This window comes from Jaculus jaculus, chromosome 9, assembly GCF_020740685.1.
Source record: "Jaculus jaculus isolate mJacJac1 chromosome 9, mJacJac1.mat.Y.cur, whole genome shotgun sequence".
In the NCBI taxonomy this organism is placed as follows: Eukaryota; Metazoa; Chordata; class Mammalia; order Rodentia; family Dipodidae; genus Jaculus; species Jaculus jaculus.
In genome coordinates this window covers 81,251,961-81,278,259 of record NC_059110.1, presented here as the reverse complement: position 1 = coordinate 81,278,259, position 26,299 = coordinate 81,251,961, and the positions used below count along the sequence as shown (strand labels likewise).

The 26,299-nt window shown below is 46.3% G+C and overlaps 1 protein-coding gene across 6 annotated transcripts in view; it reads left to right on the top strand.

Annotated features, from left to right (window-relative positions):
* Positions 1–26,299, top strand: part of Rap1gap2 (RAP1 GTPase activating protein 2) — a 277,672-nt gene that overhangs the window by 188,546 nt on the left and 62,827 nt on the right. For 5 of the 6 annotated variants that reach the window (XM_045158300.1, XM_004667836.2, XM_045158301.1 and 2 more), the window contains 5 exons: positions 13,251–13,286; positions 18,079–18,123; positions 19,008–19,040; positions 19,411–19,623; positions 20,671–20,774. In XM_045158300.1, the coding sequence (XP_045014235.1) occupies positions 13,251–13,286; positions 18,079–18,123; positions 19,008–19,040; positions 19,411–19,623; positions 20,671–20,774 (431 nt within the window). The remainder of the gene's footprint in view (positions 1–13,250; positions 13,287–18,078; positions 18,124–19,007; positions 19,041–19,410; positions 19,624–20,670; positions 20,775–26,299) is intronic. The other variant, XM_045158299.1, reaches the window with a different exon arrangement.

The window sequence follows — 26,299 nt, the reverse complement described above, 5'->3', positions numbered from 1 at the left end:
AACCATTTACATTGCACTCGCTATTACAAGGTAACCGAGGGGATCTGGGTTTGAAGTACATAGGAGGACATGTGTAGATGATATTCACATGCTACGGTGCTTCACTTAGGAGCCTTGAACATCTGGGTTTTCTGTAGAGGATCCTGCAGCTAATCTCCTGCAGATATCCAGGGACAAACTGCCATGCTCCTGCCATTGCTTCTGCTGCTTACTGCCTGGGCAGCAGTAGGCTGTTACGAGAACCAGCAAAAGGGAGCTTGGTGAGATTTCTTGAGAATTCTTTTTTTTTTTAAATTTTTTTTTTTAATTTATTTATTTATTTGAGAGCGACAGACACAGAGAGAAAGACAGATAGAGGGAGAGAGAGAGAATGGGCGCGCCAGGGCCTCCAGCCTCTGCAAACGAACTCCAGACGCGTGCGCCCCCTTGTGCATCTGGCTAACGTGGGACCTGAGGAACCGAGCCTCGAACCGGGGTCCTTAGGCTTCACAGGCAAGCGCTTAACCGCTAAACCATCTCTCCAGCCCTCTTGAGAATTCTTAAACCCAAGTGACTCCCTGCAGTTACCCTCCACACCTGCTGCTGCTTCCTCAGACCTTCTCTAGGGACTTACTTGCCCTCCAGAGGGAGGCCAGGCAGCTGCTAAACTGGGAAGTGAGGAGGATAGGGATTGAATGGGCCGAACCCTAGGGCTTAGCCTGTGACTTCCCTGGATGTGCTGGCTCTGATTATTTCACGGCCTACTTGACCAGCTGTTACAGCAGAGCCCAGGGTGGGGGGCGGTGGCCAGTGCTCCGACTTGGGTGACAACGGCTGTTGCTAATAATAAATTAGACAGCTGAGCTGACACTGCTGTTGGTGAAGAGGCCAGATCACATGGGCTGGATTCTTGATGGTGGGGGTCCCCTTCCTAAGGATGCCCTGCCCTGCAGGTTATGTGGGGTCAGTGAGCATGTATGGAGAGACACTGTGTGCCCCAGGCTGGGTGAAGTATTCCCAGCATGTGGCTGAGGGATGGTCTGCCTGCCTGCAGTGCTGCCCCTGGCTGGTCTGTGCCACCTTGATTTTGGGTGGAAAAGGAGACTTGCTCCTTGCCAAGGGTGGAACGGTCCCACTGGAAAGTTCAGCGACTCACTGAGAAGTGGGGCCAGCTTGCACTGGCTGATTTCTGCTCCAGGATGAACATGGTCCACACAGAACCCATCCGCCTGGTGTGTGAGGGCCAAGGAGGGATCATGGCCCTTCTTCTTACCCTTCGGGCCAGCCCTGAGGCCATAGAGCGTCTTCATTCAAGAAACAGGCATTCCTTTGTAATAGTACCAGGCGGCCAGAAGCATTATTTGGGAAGACCAGCAAACTATCCTGAAGCTGCTAGACCATCTCCTCACATGGAAAGAACGATTCCTCAGCTAGCTTCCTAATAGTTCCTGTCAGCAGCTGCTGCTTGCTAAACATATGCTGAGACCAGGCCCTAGCTGGATGCATCTTCCCATTCTACTGCATCCACATAAGAGCCCTGAAGGTCAGGGATTGTTTTAGTTTTCATTAAAAGAAGTTAAGAGAAGAATTGAGCTGGGTGTGGTGGTGCACGCCTTTAATCCCAGCACTTGGGAGGCAGGGGTAGGAGGATTGCCATGAGTTTGAGGCTACCCTGAGACTACATAGTGAATTCCAGGTCAGCCTGGACTAGAGTGAGACCCTGCCTCAACAAATAAAAAGAAGGGCTGGAGGGATGGCTCAGCAGTTAAAGTTTTGCCTGCAAAGCCAAAGGACCCAGGTTCAATCCCCAGGACCTACATAAGCCAGATGCAAAAGGGGGCACACATCTGGAGTTCGTTTGCAGTGGCTGGAGCCATGGCACACCCATATTCTCTCTCTCTTTCTCCCTCTTTCTCTCTGTCAAATAAATAAATAAAAATAAAATATTTTTTTTAAAAAGAAAAAGAAGAATTGGGAGAGAGTGGCGCATGTCATGCCTCACAGCTGGGCAGTAGCAACGTGGCTGCTCTCCAGACTTGAGCTCTAACCCTTGGGCTGTGCTGCCTCCAATCTTTTTCTAAAAAATATTTTTTAAAAAGTTTTTGCTTTTATTTATTTGAGACAGAGAGGGACGGAAGGGGAGAGAAAGAGAGAGAATGGGCATGCCAGCGCCTCTAGCCACTGTAAACACACCCCAGATGCATGCACTATCCTGTGCAGCTGGTTTATGTGGAACCTGGAGAATCAAACCTGGGTCCTTAGGCTTTGTAGGCAAGTGCCTTTAACAGCTGAACCATCTCCCCAGCCCCTAAAAGATTATTTATTTATTTATTTGAGAGAAAGGCAGATAGAGAAAAGAGGCATGATTTTATTTCTTTTTTTGTTTATGAGAGAGAGAGAGAGAGAGAGAGAGAGAGAGAGAGAGAGAGAGAGAAAGGGAGGGAGGGAGGGAGGGAGAGGGAAAGAATGGGTATGCCAAGGCCTCTAGCTACTGCAAACAAACTCCAGATGCATGCACTACCTTGTGCATCTGGTTTTATATGGGTGCTGGGAAATCCAACCGGGGTCCTTAGGCTTTGCAGGCAAGTGCTTTAACCACTGAGAAATCTCTCCAGCCCATGCCTCCAGTCTTTCTATGGCACCAAACTCTAAGTAGCCCTGCTTGGCCTTGCAGATGAAGCCAGAGTCCTGGTGTTCAGTTCCTCAGGCCGAGACCCCAGCACTAATTCCGTTCTGACCTTCAGGATGTTTGACCCAGAGGCCGCAATCCGGCTGGGCTGGTTCACCCTGCATCTGTCACCTATGCATGTCTTAACCTTTTCTACCTGTGCCATACAGTTCCTACTGTGTGTTCTTCATCCCCATCAACTGACTTCTTCTTATCCTGTAAGGTCTCCTGTGTTCCCGAGTCTTGAAGAAAGCCTTCTCTGATGTGTTGATTTTAAGATACATCCACGCTTTCTTTATGCAGGGGTAAAAACTTCCTTGCCCCATGAGGGCTGGATTTCCTAGTCATTGCTTCTTTGTTTTTTTTGCTTATGTGTATGTAATACAGCTCGTGTGTGAGTTTGGGTGTGTGTGGCGTATGCTGTAAGCACGTGTGTGTGCCCATGTGGCACCTCACACACTTGCCTGTGGCAGTGTACACTCACCTGCTGTGGCTGAGTGGCCTGCCAGGTGTCCAACTCCATTATTCTGCCCGTTCTTATCTGAGCTGGAGTCTTACTGATCCCAGATCTTGTGTGTGTGTCTATATAACCTCCTGTGCTTCTTGGGCCTCTGCGATCCTATGAAACTGGGGTTATAGATACATAGTGGCCATATACATCTATTTATAGGGGTCTTGGAGTTCAAACTTTAGTGGTCTCTCAGGCCTCCTCAGTCCCTCATGCTTGCACAGGAAGGACTGTTAACCGCTGAGCAATCTCTGCAGCCCTATTTGTTGCTTCTAATGTATAGGATAAAGTGTGTGTGGGGGTGATGGAGAATGATTTCATGTGGTGTTACATATGATGTTACAGCTTCCTCTGTGCTTGTTCTGGGGGAGTTGCCCAGCATGTCTGAGAACTGTGGTGGTTTGATTCAGGTGTCCTCCATAAACGTAGGTGTTCTGAGTGCTAGTCTTCCCAGCTGATGGCAATTGGAAATTACAGCCTCCTGGAGGCAGTGTATTATTGAGGGCGGGCTTATGGATACTATAGCCAGTTTTCTCATGCCAGTGTTTGGCACACTCCTGTTCATCTTATGTTGGCCAGGGGGTGATGTCCACACCTCTGCTCATGCCATTGTTTTCCCCTGCCATCGTGGAGCTTCCCCTCAAGTCTATAAGCCAAAATAAACCCTTTTTCCCCCAAAGCTGCTCTTGGTCAGGTGATTGCTGCCAGCAACGCGAAGTGGACTGCAACAAGAACGCTCAAGCAGCCAGTGGAAAAGGCCCTTAGGATGAGCAACTGAGTCGTCCTGCTAATGTCCATGTGTGTACAGCATTTGGAAGTGAAGGCTTTAGCCTCAGTTAGGCCTCCAGGTGACATTTTGCTTGTGACTACATAAGAAACCTTGAGCCAGAACTGATCAATCTGCTCTTGAATGCATACCTCTCGAACTGCTAGTTTGGGGTCATCTCTTAGATAAGAACAGGGGTATATATTTGATGTCTCAGTGAGAAGTGACTCATGCTCCTCTGAACCATGGTGGCACCAGTCACTTGTAACCCTGAATAGCTTTGTCTCATAGTGAAGATCAAATACCTGGGAGGTTGGGCGTCCTACCTATGCCTTGAAGGTGTTTAACTAACTGCTGCTTGGCAAGGGTGCTGAGGAATACAGCTAAAGACTGCTGACTGCCAGCTAGAAAACAGTGAGCTGGATTTGGGGGTGACTCAGGGGAGCATGTTAGTCAGTAATACAGAGAGCTAAGTATTTACTCAAGGACAAGCTGGCATGAAGCCAGGGCTTTCTGCAGGCACCGAGGGCTGTGACCTGTGTCTCTGGAAACTCCCTGTTATGAAGTCCTGGGAAGGGCCTGGAGAAAGAACTGGCAGAGCCTCTGAGCATATGTCAAATTGTTTAAAACATAGATTAAAAACAAAAAGCAATCTATAAAAATACTGAAAAGCAAAAAGCAAAAGAAACATCCTTAGCAAATATCTTTCATATCTTTTAAAACCCCCCTTTGTGGAGGGATGAAGGAATTACTTTCCCCTCTCCTCTCTTCCCCTCCCCTTCCCTCCCCTCTCTCCTGTCCTCCCCTCCCCTCTCCTGTCCTCCCGTCTTCTCCCCTCTCCTTTTCTTGTTTTAGTTTTTTGAGGTAGGGTTTCACTCTATCCCAGGCTGACTAGGAAGGAATTCACTGTGTAGTCTCAGGGTAGCCTCACGGTGATCCTCCTTTCTCTGCCTCCTGAGTGCTGTGATTAAAGGCCTGTGTCACCACATCCAGCTCTTTTCTTTTTTAATTAATTAACTAGTTAATTTTAAAATTTTTATTTATTTTCAAGGAGAGAGAAAGACAGAGAGAGAGAGAGAGAATGGGCATGCCAGGGCCTCCAGCCACTGCAAACAAACTCCAGATGCATGTGCCCCTTGTACATCTGGTTTACCAGGGTCCTTTGGCTTAGCAGGCAAACTCCTTAAGCCATCTCTCCAGCCCTCTTTTCTTGAGTCAGGGTCTTATGTAGTCCAGGCTGACCTTGAACTCACCATGTGGCTGAGGATGACCTTGAAGTTCTGATCCTCCTTTCTCCACCTCTCAGGTTCAGGGGTCACAGGTGTGTGCCACTATGCCCCACTCTTAGGGATGCTATTGTGTGGGCATACCCTTGTTCTTTTACTCAGTACATCCTCTGCTTTGTTTTTTACCCAGCTTAATGTACTTCAGAAAGGTATATCTGCTGCTTTCTCTCTTTCCCCTCCCTCCCTCCTTCGCTGCTGGGTGTCACCCGCCCAGCTCCATTTTCACTGCTTTGCCTGTGAGCGGTGCTGTGACCGGCAGCATCCTTGTGCTGTGCCCTGTACAGTTGATCAGATACTGCTTTAGGGGACATTTCTAAGAGCAGGTTTCTTTTTTAAAATTTGCAAGGCAGGCTCTCACTCTAGCCAAGGCTGAACCCCAAGTTAACCTTGACCAAGTTAACTCAGGGTGATCCTTCTACCTCAGCCTCCTGAGTACCGGGATTAAAGGTGTGCACTACCATGCCCAGCCCCATATCCAAGAGCAGGTTTATAGGACCAAAGGATGTGAACATTTTTAAGGCCTTGGATGTCTAGTGTCCAGTTGCTCTCTGGAAGCTTGTGCCAGGTGCACGCTTACCTCCAGTGCTTGCTTCCTTGCCCCTGGATCCCTGCCAGTCTGACTGATGGGGGCTGCATGCGCTTCCTGCTCATTTGTTCTCTCCCCTTTAGCAGTTGGTCCTTGACACGTTTTTCTGTTTGTGTTATAGACTTTATTTGTTCAAAGGTTAATTGCACACATAATATGGGTTTGCATATTTGTGGAGTAGGCCAAATATAGAATTATAGCTTCCCTTCCGCTCTCATCTGCCCTTTATAATGACCTGTAAATATTTGGAAGTATATTTTTTCAGATGGCTTTCCATGCATACATGTAGCTTTTCTTGATTTTATTTTAAAGGTTTTTTTTTTAAATTATAGAAAAGAATTTTGTCAACATAATGTTCTCTGTTTTGCCTCTTTACTCAACTTAATGTACCTCAGAAAGGTATTACTGTTGATTTCTCCCATTTTCTTCTCCTCCTCCCTTCTTCCCTCCTTTTCCATCTCTCACTCTTTCTTTGTTTTTTCTTTTTATTATATTTTGTTTTTAATAATATTTTAATTTTTTTGAGGTAGAGTCTCGTGCTAGCCCAGCCTGATATGAAATTCACTATGTTGTCTCAGGCTGTCCTCCTGCCTCCACCTCTTCAGCATTTCCTACCAATGTGCACCACCACAAATGGCTCAGGTTGCCCTTGAACTCACAGTGATCCTTCTACGGCTGCTTTCCAAGTGCTGGGATTAAAGGTGTGTGCCACCAGGCCTGGCTTTTTTTTTTCTTTTTAAGCAGGATCTCATTGTAGCTCGGGCTGACTGGAACTCACCCTGTAGCCCAGGCTGGTCTCAAACTCATGACAATCCTTCTACCTCAGCCTCCACTTGTTAACTTTTCCTCTTGCCTTCCTTCCTTCCTTCCTTCCTTCCTTCCTTCCTTCCTTCCTTCCTTCCTTCCTTCCTTCCTTCCTTCCTTCCTTCCCTCAACCCCTCCCTCCCTCCTCCCCTCCCTCTTTCTCTTCTTTTCCTTTCTTTTCTTTTTTTCTTCTTTCTTTTCCCAAGACAGGGCCTCACTGTAGCCCAGGCTGACCTGAAATTCACTGTGTAGTCTCAGGCTGGTCTTGAACTCACAGTAATCCTACTGCTTCTGCCTCCCAAGTGCTAGGATTAAAGTCATACACCACCATACCCAGTGAGTTTCCTTTCCTTTCCTTTCCTTTCCTTTCCTTTCCTTTCCTTTCCTTTCCTTTCCTTTCCTTTCCTTTCCTTTCCTTTCCCCTTTCCCCTTTCCCCTTTCCCCTTTCCCCTTTCCCCTTTCCCCTTTCCCCTTTCCCCTTTCCCCTTTCCCCTTTCCCCTTTCCCCTTTCCCCTTTCCCCTTTCCCCTTTCCCCTTTCCCCTTTCCCCTTTCCCCTTTCCCCTTTCCCCTTTCCCCTTTCCCCTTTCCCCTTTCCCCTTTCCCCTTTCCCCTTTCCCCTTTCCCCTTTCCCCTTTCCCCTTTCCCCTTTCCCCTTTCCCCTTTCCCCTTTCCCCTTCTTTCCTTTCCCCTTCTTTCCTTTCCCCTTCTTTCCTTTCCCCTTCTTTCCTTTCCCTTTTCCCTTTCCTTTCCCTTTCCTTTCCCTCCTGTCCTGATCGAGGTAGGGTCTTAATCTAGCCTAGGCTGACCTGGAACTCACTCTGTAGTCCCAGGCTGGCCTCAAACTCAAAGTGATCGTCCTACCCGTCTCCCAAGTGCTGAGATTAAAGGTGTGCACCATCATGCCTGGCCACTTTTTACTTTCTTTCTGAATTGTGAATTCTGAGTTGTGTCTGTCAGTTTGTTTAAATGGCTCTGTTATGATACCTCACATCCCATAAAGTCATCCTTTTAAAATGTACAATTTAGTGGGTTTTGGTGGTGCTACAGAGGAGTATAGCCATCGTCACAATCAGTAATCTAACATATTTGTCAGTCTGTATGCATATGCCTATTCTGGACATTTTATATAAATCAGATCATCTAATATGTTGGCTTTCCTTCTGTTGCACCTAGTATAATGTGTTTTGGGTTCAGCTGTGGGGTAGTATGTGTCAGTACTTTCCTTCCTATAGCCAAATGCTGTTTATTATACACATATGCCCCTTTCTTATCTGCTGTCTCCACTTGGTGGTCATATGGGATGCCTCTGCCGTTTGGAAAGTGTGAGTAATGATGCTGTGACACATGCACAAATATTTGTTTCCAGTTCTCTTGGGTATATATACATGGAATGGATATTCTGGGTCAGGTGGCAAGTCTATGTTTAATTGTTCTCGAGGAATTTTGGAATTATTTTCCAGTGTTTGCAGCATTTTACATTCTACTAGCAATGTATGAGGGCTCCAGTTTTCTCACATCCTTGCTTGTACTTCCTGTTTTTTGATTGTAGTCATCTGAGCTGTGTGAGTGGGCTCATCATGATTTTTAAAATTAAAAAAATATTTTATTGTTATTTATTCATTTTAAAGAGGGAGGGAGAGAGGGAAGGAGGGAAGGAGAGAGAGGGAAAGAGAGAGAGAGAGAATGAGAATGAGTATGCCAAAACCTCTAGCCTATGGAAATGAACTCCAGACTCATGTGCCACCTTGTGCATCTGGCTTACGTGGGTCCTGGGGAGTCGAACCTGGGTATTTGGCTTTGAAGGCAGTGCCTTAACTGCTAAGCCATCTGTAGTGTCATCTTTTCAAAAATTTTTTTTGACAACTCCCATAACTGTAAACAATATCCTAAGGTAATTCCCTATCCCCACCCCACTTTCCCCTTTGAAACTTCACTCTCCATCATATCCCTTCCCCCTCTCAATCAGTTTCTTTTATTTTGACATCATGATCTTTTCTTCCTATTATGATGGTCTTGTGTAGGTAGTGTCAGGCACTGTGAGGTCATGTATATCCAAGCCATTTTATGTCTGGAGGAGCATGTTGTAAGGAGTCCTACCCTTCCTTTGGCTCTTACATTCTTTCCACCACCTCTTCTGCAATGGACCCTGAGCCACAGAAGGTGTGATTGAGACATTTCAGTGCTGAATACTCCTCTGTCACTTCTTCTCAGCACCATGATGCCTTCTTAGTCATCCCAAGGTCACTGCCATCTGAAAAGTGAAGGTTCTCTAACCAAAAGTGAGAGTAGCATTAATATATGGGTATGAACATTAAGAGAAGTGCTTACTGGGAAGTTTGGTGAGCATAGTATAAACATTTAGCCAGACACCAGCAGATGTTATACTCCTAGGGCTCATGACTACCTCTGTTGTAGGTTTTCAGTATCAGTTTTTTACTAGAGCGAGAGGGAGAATTGGCACGCCAGGGCCTCTAGCCACTGCAATCAAACTCCAGATGCATGTACCAGCATGTGCACATGTATGACTTTGTGCACATGGTGACCTTGTGCATTTGGCTTACATGGGTTCTGGGGAGTAGAACCTGGATCCTTAGGCTTCATAGGCAATCATCTTAACCACTAAGCCATCTTTTTAGTCCTCATCATGGTTTTGATTGCTATTTATTGATGGCTAATGGTGCTGAATGTCTTCTAATAAGCTTATTGTCCATTGTGTATCTTTATTTGGGGGAAATGTCAATTCACATCCTCTGCCCAGTTTTTAAAAATATTTTATTTTATTCATTTATTTATTTGATAGAGAAAGAGGGAGAGAGAGAGAGAGAGAGAGAGAGAAAGAGAAAGAGAATATGGTCACGCCAGGGACTCCAGTCAGTGCAAACAAACTAGACATGTGTGCCCCCTTGTGCAGCTGGCTAACATGGATCCTGGGAATTCGAACCTGGGCCCTTTGACTTTGCAGGCAAACACCTTAACTGCTGAGCCATCCCTCCAGACCCCTTCTGCCCAGTTTTAAATGCAACTATCTGCCTTTATTACTGTGTTGTTAGAATTCATGACACAGCCTATGTGCTTAGTAAACATTTTTTCCTGGTCTGTAGATTGTCTTTTCTCTTTTGTCATAGTGATTATGAGGAATTAGTATTAATGTATTTTTAATATTTGGTAGAATTTTACATAGTGAATTATAGATCAGCCTGGACTAGAGTGAAACCTTACCTTGAATTACAACAACAATAACAAAAAATAAATGAGGGGGTGCTGGGGAAATGGCTCAGCAGCTAAGGTATTTGCCTGAGAAACCTAAGGACCCTGGTTCAATTCCCCCAGAACCCATGTAAGTCAGATGTATCTGGAGTTTGTTTGCAGTGGCTAGAGGCCCTGGTGTGCACACTCTCTCTTTCTCTATGCTTCTTCCTCTCCTTCTCTCTCAAATAAATAAATTAACTAATTAACAACAACAACAAAAAACCCAAAAAACAAAAAACGAGGGTTGGAGAGATGGCTTTGCACTTAAGGCGCTTGCCTGCAAAGCCAAAGGACCGAGGTTTGATTCCCCAGGACCTACGTGACCCTGATGTGCCCATTCTCTCTCTCTCCCTATTTCTCTTTCTCCCAAATAAATGAAAATAAAATATTTTTAAAAAGCCAGACACATGCCTTTAATCCTGCACTTGGGAGGCAGAGGTAGGAGGATAACTGAGTTCAAGGCCACCCTGAGACTACATAGTGAATTCCAGGTCAGCCTGGGCTAGAGTGTGACCCTACCTCAAAAAACAAAACAAAACAAAAAATTGGTAGAATTTACAGATAACTTGTATTACAAATATTTATAAAAAATGTTTTTTAAACATTTTATTTACTTATTTGAGAGACAGAGACAGATAGCATGAGAATGAACATACCAGGTCCTCTAGCCCCTGAAAACGAACTCCAGACGCATGTGTCATCTTGTGCAGCTGGCTTACATGGGTACTGGGGAACTGAACCTTGGTCCTTAGGCTTGGCAGGCATGTGCCTTAACCACTAAGCCATCTCTTCAGCTCCCAAAATTTGTTTTTGATCACTAACTATATTTCTTTATTTTTAATTTTTTTATGCATTCTGTTTTTTTTTGGGTCAGTTTTTATAATTTGTGCTTTCTTAAGAATTTGCTTATTTCATCTGAGTTGCTTAATTTTATTAATATACAGTTTTTTATAGTATTTGCATTTTTTTCTTTTTTTGGTTTTTCGAGGTAGAGTCTCACTGGAGCCCAGGCTGACCTGGAATTCACTATGTAGTCTCAGGGTGGCCTCGAACTCAACGGTGATCCTCCTACCTCTGCCTCCTGAGTGCTGGGATTAAAGGCGTGTGCTGCTATGCCTGGCTTAGTATTTGCATTTTATTTCTTGAATGTAGTTTAACCAGTTTTTAAAAATAGATTGGCATCGGTGTTGTTTTCTTTCTTTTCCTTTTCTTTCCTTTCTTTCTTTCCTTTCTTTCTTTCCTCCCTTCCTTCCTTCCTTCCTTCCTTCCTTCCTTCCTTCCTTCCTTCCTTCCTTCCTTCCTTCCTTCCTTTCTTTCTTTTTTCTGAGGCAAGGTTTCACTCTAGTCTAGGCTGACCTGTAATTAATTATGTAGTCTCAGGGTAGCCTTGAACTCATGGTGATCCTCCTGCCTCTGCCTCCCAAGTGTTGGGATTAAAGGTGTGCACCATCATACCCGACTTGTCTTCATTTTTTTTAAAGTACTAACAGATATTTATTTATTTGAGAAAAAGGCAGAGAGAGAATGAGAAAGAGAGTGGGCACATCAGGGCCCCTAGCCACTGCAAATGAACTCCAGATGCATGCACCACCTTATGCATCTGGCTTACATGGGTCTTGAGGAATTGAACCTGGATCCTTTAGCTATGTAGACAAGCACCTTAACTGCTAAGGCATTTATGAAGTCCTGTTTCCATTTTTAAAGATACTTTCATTTATTTATATGCTTGAGACCGAGAGAACAAGGGAGAAAGAGAGAAAGTAAGAGTGGACCAAGGCCCCTTGTTGCTGCAAAGGACCTCCAGGTGCATGTGCCACTTTTGTATCTGGCTTTACTTGGGTCCTGGGAATTGAACCTGGGCCATTGGACATTGTGTGTAAGTACCTTTAGCCACCGAGCCATCTCTCTATCCCTGTTTCCATATTTTACTGTTTATTAGTATTGCAGTAATGGACATTTTAAGAGCTCTTAGCTGTGAGTACATGTGCAAGTGTGTTAGGATATAGATTGCTAGGAGTGTTGTGTCAGGATATAGATGGCTAGGTGTGTTGTTGTACAGTCATTTAAAATGCTGATTGTTTCTGTCCTCTTGCCCTCTGCCTTTATTGATCTGTGTTAGCTTCTTATGTCTGGAAAATCAGTCTCCTGGAGACTGGAGTTGATAAGAATGTACTATATGGCTGGTGCATTTGTACTTGGAGTAAGTGGGTTTGGGGTCTGGGTGTTTGGTGGATGCTCGGAGCAAAGGTATTTGGTGTGGCTCCAAGCTCACCCCTGTGCATTCATGTGTGGGATTTCAGACCCTGTGTCCTGGATTGCTGTAAGATCAGAAGGTTTCTGCCTCTTAATAGGCCTGCTTTGGTCTAACAGATGATTGGAGTCTGCAGCAGGAATGAGGCCCTCCCTATGGCTGTTGTCTTTGGAAGAGTTCTGAGGACAGTGGAGCCCCAGGCAGCTCTAGGTCATGGGACCCGAAGAGTCCTGGGAGCATGGGGCCCCTGCCTGGACATGAAGAAGTGTCAAGGATGCCTGTGTTCCTCCTCAGCACTGCTTCCTTTCCTTGCTCAGTCACCTGGGGCCAATGTCTTCTGGGTAGTCAATGCCTCACAGATCCACGGCCCAGATGTGGGCAGCAAGGCTAGTGTGTACCTGAGCGGGATGTGGAGGGCTTCCGAGGGGCTCCTGCGCGCCCTCAGCAGTCGTGCTCCTTTCTGGCTTTCCCTGGAGCTTGCAAAGGTGGCGTAGACGTAGGCTAAAGGTCTGGACAGATCCTGCGTGAGAGGTGCCTGGGCATGCGGCTGTGTAGGTTGTTAATTGTTCTTCACCAGCTCTGGACCCACAGAGTCGTGCTTTGGGAGCTGGGGAAGCAGAGGGCCACGTCTTGGCACATGGGTGCCAGCCGCCCTTGGCCACCATGGCGGCAGTGGTTCTGCGCTTACTGGTTTTCTCTGCCAGGTCCTGAGGGAGATTTTTATAGGAAGAGACAGAAAAGGCCATGATGCTGCGAATGTGTGAAAACCATGGATATTAGATATCCTGGTCCCACTGTTGCTGAAAACATCCTGAACATGAATCCTGCGGGGGTGTGGGGGAGGTTCTGGGGAACTTGACTTTTCTTAGCACCCCTGCCCCCATACTCTTTGGTAAGAGATGCATGGCTGCACTCCCCAGGGCCAGTTGACAGCCCAGACCTGTTTTGTTTTCTCTTTTATTGCATGGGGTGTTCTGGGCCTCCAAGCCTGCAAAGGCAAAATCAAATTATTTTCTCTCTTGACCTAAATGGCTCTCATCCCCGAGGGAGGGTCTGGGCTCGGAGTCCAGGTACTTGTTGAAGGGCAGCTTTCCCAGCAGCCCTCCCTGCTGATACCTCCATTTTCTCTCCCACCCTCTTTGTGTCTTTCAGTCTGCGGAGTTCTTCGAGATGTTGGAGAAAATGCAGGTGAGCACTCTAAAGCGGGGAAGCAGTCCAGCCCCAGGTGTGGGTGCTGCAGGGATGTGGGGGCTTAATACAGAGAGGGTCCTTGGAGTGAGCGGTCCACCAGCCCAGACAGCTGAAGCCATTTTGCTATCGAGTGTCACGAAGCTCCTGAGAGGACTTCTGTCTCAGGATGGAGAAGCAAGCAGACCATGTCTTTAACCCAAAGGAAGCGAGAGGGCTTAAAAGAGCCATTATCCCTAGAAAGAAAGCCCCCTCTGAGGACAGTTATTTGGAATCAAGCTAATGGGTGAGAGGCAGATCTGAATTCAAATCCTGCCTCTGATACTTGCTAGTCTAACCTGTTTTCCATTCCCAAGTCACCATAAATAAATAAAAATAAAAGTACACACTCTAAAGTGTTGGGAATGAAATAGGATAAGATATGTAAGTAGATGGTAGGCACTACATAAAATCCAATGTTGATGATGGAGAATGGACTTTCAAAGGGGGAAAGTGCGGTGGGGGGGGGGGTATTACCATGGGAGATTTTTTATAATCATGGAAAATGTTAATAAAAATTGTGAAAAGATAAAAAATAAAATTAAATTAAATTAAAAAAATATCCAATGTTGAAAGTGCACTTGAGGGTTCTTTGTAATCACAGTCCATCTCCACAGATCCAAATCTGGGGTTAAACCAACTCTGGCTGGAGAACACTGGGGAGACATTGCATCTGTATTGAACATGTACAGACTTTCTCTTTGTCATTCTTCTGCAAACAAGACAGCATAGCAACCGTTTACACAGTACTTACATTGTACAATCTAGCAATGATTTGAAGGACTTGATAGAATGTGTAAGTTCTAGGTGAACATTATGCCTTTGTATATAAGGGAACTGTGGCTGGGCGTGGTGGCGCATGTCTTTAATCCCAGTACTCGGGAGGCAGAGGTAGGAGGATCACCATGAGTTTGAGGCCACCCTGAGACTACATAGTGAATTCCAGGTCAGCCTGGACTAGAGTGAGACCCTACTTTGAACCCCCCTCTTACCTCACGGGTAAGAGCTATTGCCCTAGTGAGTTTGAGCCAAGGCCCACGTTTTAATTGATAAAGTGGGAAAAGCTGCTGATGTGCATACGTATTTGAAACACTTCTCTGGGCTCATAGATTGACGGGTAGTATTTTGTTCTCCTGAGGCTTTTGGAGCTAGGTGTATCACTGTTTCCACCCCTACATCACCAGTTAGAAAACTGAGGCCCAAGCTATTATTAAGTACAGCCCACCATGGTGCATGGATAGTAAGTGCCCCAGAGCCAGGGTTTGGAAAAATAGGTTTATATTTTTATTTGCTGAGGAAGGTCTGTTTTAGGGGTCTGGAATTTCCTGAAGGAGGGGCAGATGCAATACCTGGAGTTGTTCTGCAAAGCTAGGGTGCTCCCAGTTTCCCTGAGGGAAGGGAAGGGGAGGGACCAGTGGAGGGGGAGCTATCATTAGTTGTGCCATTACCAGAAGTAAATCATCAGGATTCTTCTCTGTGCTCAGCAGTGTGTGGACTACAAACTCAATTTATATGTGTACTTAGGGAGCTCATAATCCAGTTGTGGAAATGGGGCTGTCATATGCTGTTCGTGTGCTGTTTGGAGTGGCAGAAGACAGGGTATCATTAAGTGCTCCACTGCTTAGTGTAAAAGGGGGCATGTCCCCGCAAGCCAATGGGAGCCAAGATTTCTGGAAAGCTGGGAAGTTGATGATGGGGTGCCTTCTCCCTGGTTGCTCCCACAGCCTGCTTGTCCACACAGCCTCCTTCCAAACAGCGTCTGTGTGTGGTCACAGAATTCAGCCCAGTGGAACCCATCTCAGACTGTTGCTTGAAGATGCTGCTGGGCTTGTCTTTCCAGTCAGATTGGCAGCCTCTCCAGGGCAGGGCTTGTTTTCTGTCTCCCCGACTAGACACCCATGGTGGTTTGCATCTCAGTGGAAACTGTGGAAAGCAAAGGTCCAGCGTGTAACACTCACCCCTGGGTGCACTGGCCCCAGAGGACTCAGTTTCCTGCAGCTGTTGGGACAGCACTGACTGACATGTGGGGAACTGGTAGAGATGGAATGCTTCATGGTGTGGCTGGATTTTGCCCTTGGCTATGAGCCATATCTCTCATCTTGCAGTTGTGGAAACTGGGTCTCAGAGCTATGAAATACTTAGGTCACTCTGCTAGTTGAGAAGAGTTAAAAGCAGTACTTATGATCCCCAAGTCCCAGCCCAAGAGTCAAGGAGTTTGAAGTGAATGAGGTCTTGGTCCTTGGTGCATGTGCTTTGGATCTCCAGGCCTGGATTTAAGTCTGAGTCTGAGATCAAATCACTTTCCCTCTCTGAGCCTCCATTGCTTTGTGGAGGCCAGAAAGAAGGGGGCAGAATAGCAGTCCCCATTGCAAAGGATAATATGCAGCCCCACAGCAGAGGCTCCATGGTGGGGGAGGGGATAGAGTGGTCATGAGGCTCTGGGAAGTTTGCTCTCCTGCCCTACGGACTGTTCCCAGACAGGGATGACTAATGCAGGACACACAAAATAAACTCCTGGCATCATTTCCTACCCACCCAGTGTGCCAACCTGGTCAGGGTCTGCAAGGCCACCCAGGTGGTTTTCTGTCCATGTGTAAGAAGCATCTACCAGGTGGGATTGGCCCTCCCACACCCTCTTGAACAATGCTACTGGATGACTCAGTCCCAGAAGTCCAGAGACGCCACGTCTAAATTCACCCAGTTTGGAGGAACCCTGGGGTTCAGGGAGCATGGGATGTGCTCATGAACTTGGCTTCAAACCCAAGCCCTGCCACTCACTAGCCATATGACCTTGGGCATACAGCCTCCTTTAGGGCCTCAGTTTCCTTGCTGGCACAGAGGTGCTATGAACTTTAAAGGAGACCACAGGGTGTTCTGTCTGGAGGGTTACCGTGCCATGTATTAAGCTGTGACCAGGGGCTTGATATGGGGTGTTAGGGTTGCAGAAAAGTCCTTGAAACACAAGCCCTAGGTTCCTGGCTACTTCTAACCAAAGAATTGAACAAAATAAGATGCAGAATGGGCTGGAGAGATGGCTTAGCAGTTAAGGTGCTTGCCTGCTAAGCCTAAGGACTCATGTTCAACTTTCCAGGCCCCACACAAGCCAGATGCACAAAGGTAAGGCAAGCGCAAGGTTGCACATGCCCACTAGGTGGCGCAAACATCTGGAGTTCAATTTCAGTGGCTAAGGCCCTGGAGTGTCAATGTTCTCTCTCTCTAAAATAAAATTTTAAAAAAGAATGAGAAGGGTAATTATTAAATTATTATATTTATTTGGGGGAATTATAGAACCAAGGAAAGGAAAATGAATACATCCATATGTGGACCTGGCAAAACCATAACAAGAGAGAGAGGAAAGGAAGTACAAAGAGCTTCTACCATGTGAAGGGCAGGAGAGGGTAGAGAGCCCATGTGGGAGCAGGGGCCAGGGGGTTCTCTGTCTCAGCCCAGTTGGACTGAGATGAGGGGAAACTGACCAGAACCTAGAGGTTCAGGAGTGGTCAGGCAGACCACAGAACTTGCCTTTCCCTCATAAACATATTTATAACTTTATAGTGGTAGACCCTACTTTCTAGTTTAGGTGAGCCAGAGAGACAGCTGATTGGTCCGGGGCTAGGGGCTCTCTCAGGAAGAGGCTAGCCATGGTGCCAAGTTTTGGGGGCTGAGTTTGACCGACCATAGTGTTAGGATTAGATTTAAATCGTAGGAAAGACCTCCCTTCCAGGAGGGGCCCAGGTTGTTTGTGCAAAAACATCTTCTTGCAAGAGATAAGGAGTCAGATCATCCTTTGATCTCTAGCAAAGTGGAGACTGTAAGAATAGGCCCAAAGACATCCTCCTTATTTTCAGGGGCCCAGTCACCCTAACTGCCTAACAAAGCTCCTGTTCCCTCTCAGGCTGCTTCTGATTATCTCCTCTCCAGAAGGGAACTGCATCTCTTGGCTGTCGCACTAGCTCACCCTCACCTGATACATTCAGTTTCAGGAACACCATCTACTTCCTTCCCTTTTGTAAAACCCAGTGAAGTCAGGACCTGACTGTAGGACTGCTGGATATAGGGCAGGTGACTCTGGCTCAAAGACCTCCTTGCGTCTGGGAGATGGGGGCGGTGGGGATGCTCATTTTCCATGTGCAGCTAGGGAGGCGCCAGGGTTACAAATAGGGAGCTGTCAACAGTATGAGGACCAGGACTGGGCCTCCTGCCTGCCATTCACAGGCTCTCCCTCCCTCCAGGGAAGGTAGAGCTAGATAGCAGGTGGTCCAGTGTGCTGGCTCTGACACCTGTGGATGTAGGTTCCCGTATTTTCCACTCACTGTTGGCCCTGTGGCCTGGAAGAAGGTGTTTAAGCTCTGAGTTGATAACCTGTGGCAATGCTGACTTTTGTAGTTACTGTACACCGACCAATCAGTGTTCAGAAACATAAAGCATTGCCAACCTAGCCGTCACCATGATGGGCGGCACTGTCCTCATGCCCGTTTTATAAGTGATAGCAGGAGGAACTGAGAGGTGTCTGCGACTTGTCATGGGTCATCAGACTAGTAAGTGGTAGTGTTGGCATTTGAACCTGGGTGATCTGGCTCAAGGGACCATCCTGCTGCCTCATCTGGAATTGTTAGGGGTTCTGAAACCAACCACGTGTGGGAAGTGAGAGGGCCTCGTGCCCACCAGCTGGCCAGGTGCTTAGAGGCCCCTCCAATGACTCTCTCCTTAGTGATCTGTGCTTAACATGGATCTCTCTTCATTGTTTCCACAGGGGATCAAGCTTGAGGAGCAGAGGCCAGGACCTCAGAAGAACAAGGTGGGCTGGACAGTTGAGGCAGTGGTTAGATAGGCCCAGTAAGGGGCCAGTGTGGGAGGAGGGCAGGAGGAGTGGCCACCATGTAGGGCTCTTCTCTCTCCTGCCCAGTTAACTCTGGTTTGCCCCAGAAGCTACTCAAGCGATAGTGGCCTTGTTAGACTTGTGTCTGGAGGGAGGCAGAGGGGCCCTGGCTCAGCGCCTTTAAGGCTGCTTAGTGGAGGCCTTGGTGAAATCCAGCGATTGGCGGCCTTGACTGACTCCTTCCCACATGTTCTGTGTGTGCACCTGCACGGTGCTAGGCCTGTCAGACTCTGCAGAGGCTGTGGTGGGCGCCACCTCTCAGCGTCAGGGTCTGTTCTGAAGGCCTGAGATGCAGCCCATCACTGGAAAGGGAGCCTGTTACCTGGAGACAGCTGCTCTAGGAAACTAGGGTCCCCTTCCTGTTTTTTTTTTTTTTTGACAGGGTCCCATATAACCCACAGTGTGACCTTAAACTTTCTATGTAACTGGGGATGACCTTGAGCTCACCGTCCTGCTTCCACCTTGGAGAGCTTGTACAGTCACTCCTGGCTCTCTTCTGCTTTTAGCACCTCAGGGCAACAACCTGCTTCACTAGGGGTGACAGGTCCCTTTGTGTGCTGTGTCTTTGGCCGTGCAGGGTTGCATTGAGGTTCTGTGGAGGCAAGTTCAGTGAATAGGGCTGCTGGGTCCTGAAGCTGCTTCTGAGCTGCTGTTCTGTCTCTCTGCTTTCCCCAAAGCCCTAGCGCAGGCTGCTCGCCCCCCAGTGCGCCTCCTCCCCAGGCCTGGGCAAGGAGCTTGCAGACAATGGTTGGACTGTTGGGCACTTCCGAACTAATGGTGCTGCCGTCTGCTTTGTCTTGCAGGATGACTATATCCCATACCCCAGCATTGATGAGGTAGGAGCTCCCTACCAGCTGCACTGAAGACAGGTCTGGTACCCTCCCTAGGAACATCACGGCCTCTCCCAGCCCCACATGGGACAGAACCTTGAGAGTTGAGGGCCTGAAGCCCCTTTCCATCTTTGCCTTTGTGACCTCAGCTTTTCTATGTTTAACTTGGGGGTGTCCATCTAGGTCTTGCAACCCCAATGCCCCAGTGAAGCTGGAGATGCCTAGGGGCTCAGAGGAGAGATTCAAACTACCCTTGGCCTCAGATATCAGGTTTCCCTTCTTGGAGCAATTCAGAGGTGGGTGGGAATGCCACTGGATCCCTCCCCTCAGCAGTCTCAAAGCAGGCCACAGGGCAAGACCCTCCCTCTGCCTTCAGGTTGTGGAGAAGGGAGGCCCGTATCCTCTCATCATCCTGCCCCAGTTTGGGGGCTACTGGATAGAGGACCCAGAGAACGTGGGCACTCCAACGTCGGTGGGCAGCAGCGTCTATGAGGAGGAGGAAGAGGACAGCCTAAATCCCAACACGTTTGGCTACAAGCTTGAGTGCAGGGGTGAAGCCAGGGCCTACCGCAGGCACTTCCTAGGCAAGGTGAGGCCCAGGGTCCTGCCAAAGGGAATGTGCTTGGGGTTGGGGGTGGGAAGGCATCTCATCTCTAGGGCCCCTCTTTTCTCTTTTCCTTCCCATACCTGTCCTAGGAGGAGTGTAGAGTCTTTGTGAGGGTCTTCTGGTGTGATGGAATGAGAAGTAGTGGGGTGGGAGTGAAGGAAGATGGAATGGATTTTAACTCTTCAAGGGAAGATACGGTCTCACTCCTTGAATGTCTCCACTCATCTACACAGTACCCAACTCTCAGGCTCTTTTTCACCCTGTTTCCCTGAGCCCTTAGATTTGATGGTGTGCTGAGAGACTCTGTTTAACAGTGACAGGTTTACATTTCTTTAAATATATTTTTTCAGACTTGCTAGATTCCCTAAGTCCCACAGGTAGCTTCCAGAAGTCTCTAGTGTTAACATAACTTTACAGGGCCTCACCTGGAGGAAGCTGTATCCAAACCCTTCTGAACTCTAGGGGTTTTGTTAGAGTATAGAGCCCAGGGCTCACAGTGGATCTCACTTGGTAGTGGGTTCCAGGAGGCCAGGGACAGTGCCCCTTGTACAAAAGGCTTTAGGCTCCCTTTGTGTGGAGGGTTCTGGGTTCTTACTAGCCTTCTCCCATGGCCTGGATTGGTGAGGGCTGGCCCTTGAGCATGGGAAAATGAACTCAGTATCTGGTAAAGGACTGATCTGGAGAATCCAGACAGATGTGGAGTTAAGCCCTAGATCTGTCACTCAGTAGTTTTGTGATTGGTCCCCACCTGTGGAATGGGGATGATGGTAGCATCTCTCCCATACAGACAGGGTGATATTTAGAAAAGAAAATCAATATTAAACCCATTTCATAGTGCCTGGCACATCCCAAGAACTCAGTGGCTGGTGCCTATTGATATCATCAACATCATCACTGTCAATGTCACCACCACCAGTAACAGCTGCAACAGTTGTATCCTACCCCTCATTTCTGTGGGGCTCCCCTGTCAGTGAAGGAGGTGATTTGGGGCATCCTGTCTAGAGGCTCACGTCTGATTTCTGTTTCTAGGATCACCTAAATTTTTACTGTACCGGCAGCAGCCTGGGGAACCTGATCTTGTCCATCAAGTGTGAGGAGGCCGAGGGCGCTGAGTACCTTCGCGTCATTCTCAGGTGGGGCTGCTGCGCTGGTGGAGACCAGGCCTCTCCCGGCCTGGAGCTGCCATCAGTGAGGGTGGGAGGAGCACAGAAATACCAGTCTTACCAGTCTGGTCTGGGTGTATAGGAGGGGCAGACCTGCTAGAATCCTGAGGCTGTGTATGCCATTGCCAGGCAGCGTGAACCAGGTGTTCCTACCAGCTGTCTCAAGGTCACCTAGACCAGACCTGTCTGCTGCTTTCTTAGGAGGAACCGTGGCTCTGGGGAGGGTAGACAAAAGGCTGGGGTGGCTCGTTAGACTGAGACCTGTTTTAGAGCAGGGCTGGCCAGAACCCTGCCCCTGGTGGCCACCTAGTCAGGGACGGTGGGTCTAAACATCTGCTGGGTATGCTGAGGCCCTAGAGCTGGAGAGATGTTCACAGCGGAACACTGAAGCCAGGGCACCTCTCTGGTTTGTGACCTCTTCCAGGGCAGGAACTGGAATTGGTTTCTGTTTGACTCAACTGCTCTGTAAAAGTTCCCTTGAACCAGAAAGTGTTGGGGGTAATGAGGACTGAGACTTGGTCCCTGTTCCCTAAAGGCCAACAATCCTGCTAGACAGAAAACAGAATTTTAATATGTGTCACAAGTACTGTTTTAGCTATTTGCATAGAATGCTATGGGATCCCAAAGGAATCTTTGTCTTATTTTCCTTTGACTGTGGTGGGGTTGGGTGGGGACAAGAAGTCAGGAAGAACGATGCTGAATCCAATTAGAAGTATATTTGAAGATAGGAATAATACTTCCTTTCTGCCCAAATCTTGAGATGAATAAGGGAGGGTACAAGGATATGTAGCCCTGCTTTGGGAGCAGTTGGAAAGGGTGCATAAGGAAATTGTCAGCACATATCCAACTTTAGTTTATTTCTTGGTGGGCTAGGGATTGAACTCGGGGACCTACACATGCCAGGCAGGTGATTTGACAACTGAGCTACATTTCCAGCTGTTGGTTTGCTTCTTATTTAGAAAGGAAGTGGCTGTGTTTGCAGATGTTTACTTGGGTAGACATTTTTCAAGGCATGGAAGAGTCAATTAAATAGCTGTAGATAATTTCTGACTAGGAAGTTCTTGGATCTCTGTCTCCAAATAGGATTTCTACCCAGACAAGTCTGTGAAGAACAAAGCTTCCTTCTTAATTAAAAACCACACCAGGATGGCAGGAGGTCTCTGAGTAAGATGATACCTGACACAGGACTAAAGCTTCCTTTTTCTTCTTATTTTTTAAATTATTTTTTATTTTTCAAAGTAGGGTCTTGCTCCAGCCCAGGCTGACTGTGAATTCACCATGCACTCTCAGGTTGGCATTGAATTCACAGCGATCCTCCTACCTCTGCCTCCTGAGTGCTAGGATTCCTTTTTCTTTTTAAAAGACAGGGTCCTTAAAAAAGGGGTTAGAGAGATGGCTTAGTGGTTATGGCACTTGCCTGTGAAACCTAAGGACCCAGGTTCAACCCCCCAGAATCCATGTAAGCCAGACTTACAAGGTCACATATGCACACAAGGTGGTACACACATCTGGAGTTTGATGGTAGTGGCTAGAGGCTCTGGCATGCCAATTCTCTCTCTTTCTCTCTCCCCCGCCCCCACACTAAAAACAAGAACAAGAACAACAACAACAAAACCAGCCAGGGTCTTTTTTCCTGGAACTTGCTGTGTGGTCCAGGCTGACTTTATACTTGCAGTCCCATGAGAGCTGGGAATTGCAGGTATGTGTCACTGTGCCTGGTTCCCCAGGGCCCTTTATAATGCTATAGCCCATCTGACATGCTCATTGGGAACACGAGGTAGAGAAAGCTGCCAGGCATACAGCATACATCTTAGTGGATTGAAAAAGAACAACAGTGGAATCTGTGGCACAGTTAGAACCATAGTGTACGTGACATAAGTGGAACCCTGAATGTCCTTCCTTAGAGAGTAGTGTCATGGGAATATATGAAGTTCGAGGTATGGTGGCTCATGCTTATCATCTTGGTTCTGGTAGGTCAATAGTTTAGGACCAGCCTGGGCTACATAGTCAATTCCAGATCAGCCTGGACCACAGTAAAACCATGTTTCAAAAAAAAAAAAAAATGTACAGGGCTGGGGACATGGCTCAGCAGTTAAAGGTACTTGCTTGCAAAGACTGACAGCCCAGGTTCATTTCCCCAGTGTTCACATAAAGCTACACTCACCAAGTGTTGCATGTGCCTGGAGTTTGTTTGCAGTGGCAAGAAGCCCTGACATGCCCATACTCTCTCTGTCTCTCCTTTCTCTGTCTCTTGTAAATAAATAAAAGTTTTTTTTTTTAATCTAAATAAATAAGTGAAATTGGAAGTTCTGGAAGAATCATGAAGGGTCTGTCCCTGTGGAATCATTTTTGTTGTTTTGTGTCTATAATATCTGAAATCAATACCCTAGGGATCCTAAGAGAAAACTCCATAGAAAGCCAGTAGATAGGGTGGCAGAGGGAGCCAGGCAGTCCTAGCAGGTACTTGGAGTGATGACCAGGACAAGTAGAAGCTAGGCACTGACACTGAGCTCGTGGCTTAGCAGTTTTACCAGACATCAAGGAAGACTTACCCAGAGATGAAGTTCCCTTGTTGGAATGAACGTCTTCCTCCTTGCCCATAGACTTCTGGGTTATTTAATTGTGCCCTGTATCTATAATAGCCAGCTCTCCAGCCTATGACTGAGAAGAAAATCCTCACAGCCTCTGTGTGCACCATACAATTGGCCAGGTCAACTCCTCTCACCATCTGCAGACATCTCATTGTGGATTTAAGGACCACTTGGGACATCTCTGTTTCTAAGCCTAACTCCTTTTTAAATTAGATCATTGCCTGAAATTTCCACTTAACAGAACCTCGTAAATAGTTCTTACAGCAGGTAGACTTAGAACTTTTGAATCATGAATCTAAATGAATTTCAGAAAGCAAGCATTCTCCTGGAGAGATTCATTTATATTTGACAACAAAGCTAGAAATTAATAACAAAAGAGTGTTTTTGAAAATTTGTTCTACCACCTATAAAGAAGGCATCCCAATGCTTTCCTAAGTAACTTTTAGGCCAGAGGGGAAATCAAAGCCACTGTTATAGAATATTTATAAAGTAATGACATTTACAGTATTGCAATATGGGTGGCATGCAAAGCTATCTTTAGAAGAAAATTTATTACCTTAAAATTTGATTACTAAATAAGAAAAAAAATGTTATTTGGAAGTTGTTGCTGTTAGTGACTTCTCAGTGTTCCCTTAGCTATAAGGGAATTGTTAAAATTATTAAATTCTTAAAATGATTGAGTACTTACCTGCCCTGGTGAGTCGAGGCATAGTATAGCTACTCAGAAGTGACAACTGCTTTTATTATCAGTATTATTATCTAAAGAAAGTAAGAGAAGGAATGAACACAGATGAATACAAAGATAAGTTAAAAATAAAAGAACAAGGGATTTGATACACTTTAGCTTCTTTGGGGGAAACAAAATGATGTAGATGACTCTCAAGTGAGGTAGAGATAAAGAAGAAGTTGGGTTTGTGGTCCATGCCCATGACCCCCACACCGGGGAGGTGGAGGGAGGTCCTCTTTAGCCACAGAGTCAGGAGCCAGCCTGGACTACTACAGAAGACCCTGTCTGAAGCCCCCCGGTACATAAAAAAAGAAAATAAAAACTTAGAATCTATAGATAGGTAAAAGCACCAAGCATGTATGTATAGATGATAAAAAGAGAAAATACAAATATACAAAATTACGTATAAAATATATAATGACAGGTGTGACAATTAAATATTAATAGTTAACTCATGCTATTAAATTGAAAATGCTGTTAGAAACAGATGCCATTCTAGAGAAAGAAAACATTACCAAATTTAACTCAAGATGAGGCAAAAACCCAGATATACCAATAATGATGGAATAAATTGGAAAAATTGTCAAAGAATTCTATTTCCAAATGTTTCTAGATCTCAAGCCAGGCGTGGTGGCACACACCTTTAATCCCAGAACTTGGGGGCCAGAGGTAGGATGTACATTCAAGGCTCCCTGAGACTAAATAATGAATTCTAGGTCAGCCTGGGCTAGAGCGAGACCCTACCTAGAAAAAACCACCACCACCAACAACAAAAAACTCCAAAAAGCAACAATACAAATGTTTTTAGGTCTAAATGTTTTTTTGGTGGGTAGATATTCTAAACTTAGGGAAGAGATTTGTTGTTCAAACTGTTCAGGAGAACAGAGAAACTGTGGAGTGCATATCTCAGTTAACTTGATAATGCTCAGAAGATCCTCATTTTTAAAAATCAGGCAATGGGGATGGAGAGATGGCTTAGCAGTTAAGGCACTTGTCTACAAAGCCTAATGACCCAGGTTTGATTCCCCAGTACCCGTATAAGCCAGATGCACAGGGTGGCACATGCATCTGGAGTTTTGCAATGGCTAGAGGCCCTGGCATGCCCATTCTCTCCCCTCTCTCTCTCTCTCTCTCTCTCTCTCTCTCTCTCTCTCTCTCTCTCTCTCTCTCTCTGTATGCCTTGTTCTCAAATAAATAAACAAAAAAATTATATATTTTTTATTTTTATTTATTTATTTGAGAGTGACAGGCAGAGAGAGAAAGAAGCAGATAGAGAGAGAGAGAGAGAATGGGCACGCCAGGGCTTCCAGCCACTGCAAACGAACTCCAGACGTGTGCGCCCCCTTGTGCATCTGGCTAACATGGGTCCTGGGGAATCGAGCCTTGAACTGGGGTCCTCAGGCTTCACAGGCAAGCGCTTAACCACTAAGCCATCTCTCCAGCCCAAAAATAATTAATTTTTAAATCAGGCAATGACATGCAAATTGAAAGAAAGGAAAAAAATACAATAGGGGCCAGTATTTCTTATGAAGACAGAAGAACATCTTAAACAAAATATCAGTCATAGATGTTCAAATCCAGTGCCCTATTAAAAATCATTTAGTATAGGCAATAAAGAGTTATTTTAGAAATGCAAGGATGGTTAGTATGAGGAAATACAGTGTTCATTCAAGGCTTGTTTAATCAATATTTAATGTGTCCAGTGTTATATAATACTTGGAATACTGTGAGGAATAAGTTCTTATCTTGTGACTTCTCCATAGGAAACAGTCAGTACATTTTAGATCTTATTCTTTCTTATTTTTCCTCCCTCCTGTTTTTTGCAATACTATGGATTTAGCCCCACTGTTTGTGTATGCTAGGCATGCTGTGCTCCTGAGCCACACCTCCAGCCCTTGCTTAAATATTATTTCTCTTCTTAGTCTTAGTCATCTTCCTGTGGACATGGGTCTTTATGGACTACTGAGAGTGACTAGAATGTCTGGAAGAGCTGCAAGCAGTTCAAAGGCGTGCGTGTGAGATGTGTGTCTCAATGTGTGTAGCAGTGAGGGATTGTGTTAGAGAGGCTGGGGAAAGTGATCATGTATGAAGCTGAAAAGCTTGGATTTTGTCATAAGAGTAGCTACAGAAGTTAGAGGTCATAATCACATTTGCAGAGTGATGGCTAGCACAGCTCT